Source organism: Papaver somniferum, chromosome 11 (genome assembly GCF_003573695.1).
Source record: "Papaver somniferum cultivar HN1 chromosome 11, ASM357369v1, whole genome shotgun sequence".
NCBI classification, from domain to species: domain Eukaryota; kingdom Viridiplantae; phylum Streptophyta; class Magnoliopsida; order Ranunculales; family Papaveraceae; genus Papaver; species Papaver somniferum.
In genome coordinates, this window is record NC_039368.1 from 130,827,106 (window position 1) to 130,833,012 (window position 5,907).

At 38.1% G+C, this 5,907-nt stretch overlaps 1 protein-coding gene across 1 annotated transcript; it reads right to left on the reverse strand.

Annotated features, from left to right (window-relative positions):
- Nucleotides 1-202: 202 nt before the first annotated feature.
- Nucleotides 203-4,554, reverse strand: LOC113321731 (cyclic nucleotide-gated ion channel 1-like). Its single transcript, XM_026569642.1, has 7 exons — nucleotides 4,369-4,554; nucleotides 3,822-3,931; nucleotides 2,478-3,282; nucleotides 2,096-2,385; nucleotides 1,812-1,923; nucleotides 1,464-1,700; nucleotides 203-1,141 (listed from the first exon to the last, which is right to left on the reverse strand). Exons 2-7 carry the CDS (start codon nucleotides 3,851-3,853, stop codon nucleotides 446-448), a joined length of 2,172 nt encoding a protein of 723 aa, XP_026425427.1. The 5' UTR covers nucleotides 3,854-3,931; nucleotides 4,369-4,554; the 3' UTR covers nucleotides 203-445.
- Nucleotides 4,555-5,907: the final 1,353 nt, after the last annotated feature.

Here is a 5,907-nt window from a genome sequence, read left to right on the forward strand (position 1 = left end):
ATAAATCCTTAAAATTCATAATTAATCAATTCTAATCATAATCATTTACACTAATTACATAAGGGTAGTTATGCCATTATAAAAATGGTGGACGAGGGGTGATGTTGTTTTTTATTTAGTGACCCTATTTTGGCATTATCTAGTATGCCTCAAAATAGGTTTCATCTCTTTTCTGAACAAAAAATTGAAAGCCCAAAAGGAAGAACAAACCCAAAAACCAACAAACATTATATTTATAAGAGAGAGAGAAAAAACTGTATGAATCAAAGAATACAAAGGTATGGCAGCAAATGCACTAGCTATATTCTACATAATATACACAGATTATCTGGATACAGCAAACCCCTTTGGACTTTCTTTTTTTGTTTGTTTTTCCCAATCTTTCAATCTTTACATATCATCAAAATACCCAAAAAGAAACCATTAAAAAAAAAAAATCAAATCACTATTGTTCAGCTGTAAAATCAGGTTCAGCAGGTTTCTGAAGTAGCATCGGAGGTACTCTATCAGCAACCCTTGCTTTCCTTGCACCATTTCGGCGCAATGCACGCAACGCATTTGCTGCAAAACGTGAAGCGTAAATAGTTGCACCAAGACTTGGCGAACTCCCACTTCCTTTAGCCAATGCATTCTGCAATCTATCCTCTTCTGCACGTAGAGATTCCTCAAGTTTCTTCTTACAGTGTCTTCGCCAAGCTGCTTGTATGAAACAGGCTCCCCATGTTCTCCATTGTTGTGAGTAGAACCTGAAAGTATGCCTAAGTTGCTTACTGTGAAGCCTTCGAAATTGAGAAGCCACGAATTTAAGGTCGTCTGCTACAAGGGCAAAACCTTCGACTTCTGACAGAGCTCGAACAGTTCGGGTAGAGATTGGGAGGTTGGCAGTAGTTTGAGGATCAAGAGCCCACGTAAGTAATTCTTCACCACAAAAGTCCCCGGCTCTGAGTTGCTCGGAGTTGAAGAATCCTGTTCTTCCACCATTGGTGGTAACAGTCAATAGTTTTCCCCTCATGATGAAGAGCATTTCGTCAACAGGATCACCCTCTCGCACTATGTAACTTTCTTCTGTGTATAATACTGGTTTCAGACGCTCACACATAGCATCCAGTAGTTGTTCATCCATTTTTTCAAACATTGGCACCTAAAAGTGAAACGAAGATGTAAAAAAAAAAGTGCATGTGTCAGTAACCTAAAATGGCTAAGGTTTCATACAAACTATCTCTACTATATACTAAACAAAGAGGTTTTTAGGGGCTTTTTACTAAAATACTCCGACATACTAAACAAAAGCAAAAATAAAATGAGGGCAAAATGGTCAAATTAGAAAACTAAGAGACGAATACAAATCTATGGCTGTTTCTATTAGATTATGTGGTGGTACTTATGTGTGCCATGTTCCACTCAATTAACACGTGCAACGATGTGCCCTCTACTAGTATATACATTTACAACAAAGGACTTACTCTTGTCAGCAACGCCAAACAGAGATGGCGCTTGATGTCTCTCCTCAAGTCTTTAGGAAGGTTATAGAGCAAATTCTGTTCATCAACACCCCTTGTTTCTTGCCATCTGTACTGCTCATACCTCCTGATCCGCTCTCGCAGAGGTTCAGGGAGTAATCTATGTGACATCCATTGCTCTGCATCTCGCCGTTTCACTCTCATTTCTTCTAATCTAACAGTATTTGACTGTAGATATGTCTGTAACATCGAAAGTAACAAAATTAGTTCATAAAACCATTAACGATTTCCTCTGGCAATAATTCAAAACTCGACATAAGCTTTAGAATAATAAATAGAATAAACAGTAACCTGCATGTTTCCGATAAGGAGTGCAAATAAAACCAAGCCGACAATAGATATTAAGACAGCAAAGAGAATCTCCCATACATAAGTACTTGTTTCGAGATTTTGACCAAGGGAACTGCAAGAAATTAACAAGTTAAGGTAGGGTCATAAATTCATTATAATTACAACAAAAAGAGAGCCCTGCCGTGATGCAGATGTGAAGGCAAATCCAAAAATAGGTCCAACCCCGAGAGTAGCATCTAACATCATATCAGGAAAGATTAGTACTAAATCTAATATGCACCAACCTTAAACTTCGTAAACCCCACCATAAACAGTAAAACAACTTTTCCCAAAAATTTCTTGATTCCACTACTCCTGACTGAAGAGCATCAAGGAAAATTCCGTAATTGAACAGAGTTGCGTTTACGTTTGGTTCGGTGAAGGAGCAAAGCTTGTCCAGAAATAGATTTTTTTTACTATCGTTTCCACAATATAGATCTTTGGTAGCACAGTTATTAGTGGCATCTCTGCATGCCCTTCGCCAGCATGTATCGTTTCTCTCGATCGAAAAGAGGTACCACAAGGCTCCAAAAATCTAATATGGAAGAGATTGACCAATCACAATTTGTAATATATTAAATAACGGAAATATGAAGGAGGCAAAAACTAGTTGATAGTTATACTTACATGACCTGCAAGCATAAAGAGGAAAAGATTGAAAGCAGCACCAACCCAAGCTGTTTCAGTGATTATACCTGAAGTTCTAGTAACATCTTTATACAGTGGATATATTCGAATCAATCTCGGGACATACTGGATTAGGACAATGAACCGCAGCAAGTTCTTTGTATTCAGAGCTGCAGAGCCTCTCATTTTAGGAATAATAATTAGAATTACCACCTGCGGGAGAGGAAGGACTGCGAGGATGTCAATCAGAAAGTATGTTGTTAAGTATCGTTTGGCGATAGCAACGGGATCTTCAACCAACACACCCCTTCCAAAAACTCGAGTCCATGGAGCAATAAAACCAGTGCGAAACTGGAAGATAATATGAAGCACATAAAATATATCAGTGAAAAAACGCAGAACACAAGCTGCGGTTTCCAACCTCTTATCAACACTGAGGCACTTCTTCTTGCCGTCAATAACTGGGATGTAAAAGAACAAAGGATCTAAGGATACAGCCAGCACACATGACAAAACAAATATCTTATTCCACTTTTGAAGAAATGTTCCCTGAGGGTCAAGCATTCGCTTTGCTGATTCAGTATTCTGAGTGTTGAATCTAGGATCTTCAGAGACTCTCGATTCCCTCTGAGGGTCAAGGTTCATTGAATTACCAATCCCTCGGAACCCCTGAGTGAAGCCCGTTCGAATCTTTTCTGAAACCAAGCTCACTTTAGATTTAAGGCTTCCTGAATTAGAGGATCCATCTCTATCAGAAAACCTCCTGTCATTGTTTAAAGATGGCTCCGAAGTCCAATCCTGAAACCTGATCAACATATGCCGTAAAAATATACAAATGAGGGACTAACATCAAAAATATAAGCCGCAGTAAATGTAACAATAACCTTCTACTATCAATCCCTAGCGAAAGATTCAAAGGCATCAACCAGTAGCCAACATATAAGCATAAAGGGGACACCAAAAGATCCAGGGTGCATCCCCCCTTAATTAGTGGTTAAGATAACGTACACCTCTAGCATATTACCCATTAAACTAAGGATATAGATTAAACCTCAGATTAGACTCGTAAAAAGAGAACAAGCAAAAGGTAATCACTAATTAATGATTATGTTTATTGAATAACGTAATCCTAGGGAATGTGGGAACAGTTGTTTTACTACTTAAAAAGATACAGACTTCCAAGTACAAGTACGAGTATTAATATCCCACACAATTACCAATTTTATCTACATGGATGGTGATAAATTTCCTTAGTATACAAGTACAACATCACTACAATCCTAGAACATAATCATTGAAATGAAACGAACTGAACATTAAGAAAAAAAAGGCATATTGACTAACCTTACAAACTTCTCTTCCTTGCCGTAACTCATGGTGTAGCTTCCTTTTATCGCAAACTACGATATTCCAAATCAAAGGCAAGGAGATTCCACCATGGTTAGTTGCCGCCCCTGATAAATGCCCAATCCCAAATTATCAATTGCCCCAAAAATAGAACCAATCCAAATTATCAATTGCCCCAAAAATAGAAAGTGCCACAAAAAAACACATAAATTCAAGCAATACCCAAACAAACTAACTCAGTCCAAACAACCACTGATCACCATTATCAAATCAAAAGGGAAACACTACACAAATTGCAAAGAGTATTCCCCATTTTTGACTACTCAAAAAAAGTTGAACAAAAATGGGTCTTACTAAAATTCAATGAACCCCCAGAGACAAACACGGCACAAACAGATCATAAATGATAATAAAAATAAAAACTTGAATAATTACTTCACCTAATTCAATCAGATTTTCACTAGGGTTTCAACAGATGCATAAACCAAATCAAGTCCAAACAAAAAATTCAAAAAATACCCCCAAAAAAAACAAAGACCCGTACCTTAAATTTTGTTGCGGTTGTTGTAGTCAAGTAAGATCAAGATGAAAGTGAAGATAATAAAGACAATCACTTTAACCCTGCTGTTGGTGGTTTCTTCTTCTTCCTTTTGAAAAGAGAAGACGGTTTCTCGTGTGGAGAAGAGAGAGAAAGGAGACGACTTAATGAGAGAGAAGACAGAGAGTAAAGAAGGGTCTTAGAAAGTTCTTCTTCTTCTCTTATTTTCAACGGGCACGGCCCGTGTTAAAGAGGCACAAACTGAAAGGGAAAGGTGATGACTTTCTCCATTGGAGTTTTACTTCACAGTTTCTCCACTGAAGTTAAAAAAGGAAACTGCTCTGATTAAGAAGTTAAAAAAGGAAACTGCTCTGATTAAGAAGTTTTGACCGTTGGATTATAAATTTTGATAATCTTTTTCCTTAAAGGCCTTGACAAAATATGGTGGTCGCTTCTTCTGGTTAAGGCCCTAAATGAGGATGGTCATCAAAAAATTTTGCGCATGAGAAGTTTTATCACACTATAGAACCATGTCTAGCTCAGTCATAACAAAACTAGTTGGCGTAGATTTTTTTCAATGTATCGAAATATAGAGTTGTCAGGGAACTCATAGAGTGATGGGGGGAAACAACATCGACACATGGGAAAGTAATTTCCGCTCCATAAACTTTGTTAAAAACTTGTATGGCCTGAGTAAGGAGGGAACAAGGCGCAACAAGCCTAGCCGTCCATAGAATATGACCTTTCATTGAGAAGGACTTCAAACTAGAAGCCGGAAAACAGTAATTCATAGTGTTATCCATGGTGTAAACACCAAGTCCACATAGGGAGAGCAGCGAGTCTTTCCTGTAATATACCATAACCTGGACCATCTCCTGTGATTGTATGTCTCAGGAAACGAAACAAGTGCACATCAAAAAAACCAGCAGCATCCGTCATAAAACATACTTTTGTAGTTCGCATAGTGAAATACAAACGTGAAACACCCGTGCAATTTCGAAGGAGTAAAAGTTCAAATTGTGGATCTTCAAGCTTCATAAATACATCCATAAGAACCATTGTTTTCTGTAACGGACCTACCACCAAATCCATGCGTTATTGAGAATCCAAACTGACAGGTCCCCCTAATAGCTTAAACCCTTTCTTTGATCTGATAATATTGGGAGGAAAAACCCCAACCTCCGAACTTCTCACATTAAAACAAAGCCAATAAAATTCAGTATTGGACACATTAAGATGTAATCCTACCGACCCACCATCCTCCTGAATTATCTTCAAAGCTTTAAATACCTGCATTGTATCTCCGATGATGGTACCATCATCTAGGTACCAAGCCTGCAGATTCAGTAAGAAATGCTCTGAAATTTTCTTATTACTGGATGCAAATTTAAAGCAAATATCAATGGCCCCAACGGATCACCTTGCTACACACTTAGAGCAGAAGAAAGGGTGTGTTCCATGTAATAAAGACGTGCAGGAGCAGTGTAACAGAACTGAACCCAACGGGAAATCGAAGGACAATGCTCCCTGATCTCCTTGATCTTT

Coding starts and splice junctions, on each gene's coding strand:
- LOC113321731 (XM_026569642.1), bottom strand. CDS start 3,853: ATGAGTTACGGCAAGGAAGAGAAGTTTGTAAG. Junction 3,283..3,821: donor AAGGAAGAGAAGTTTGTAAG/GTTAGTCAATAT, acceptor TATGTTGATCAG/GTTTCAGGATTGGACTTCGG. Junction 2,386..2,477: donor TCTTTATGCTTGCAGGTCAT/GTAAGTATAACT, acceptor CTTCCATATTAG/ATTTTTGGAGCCTTGTGGTA.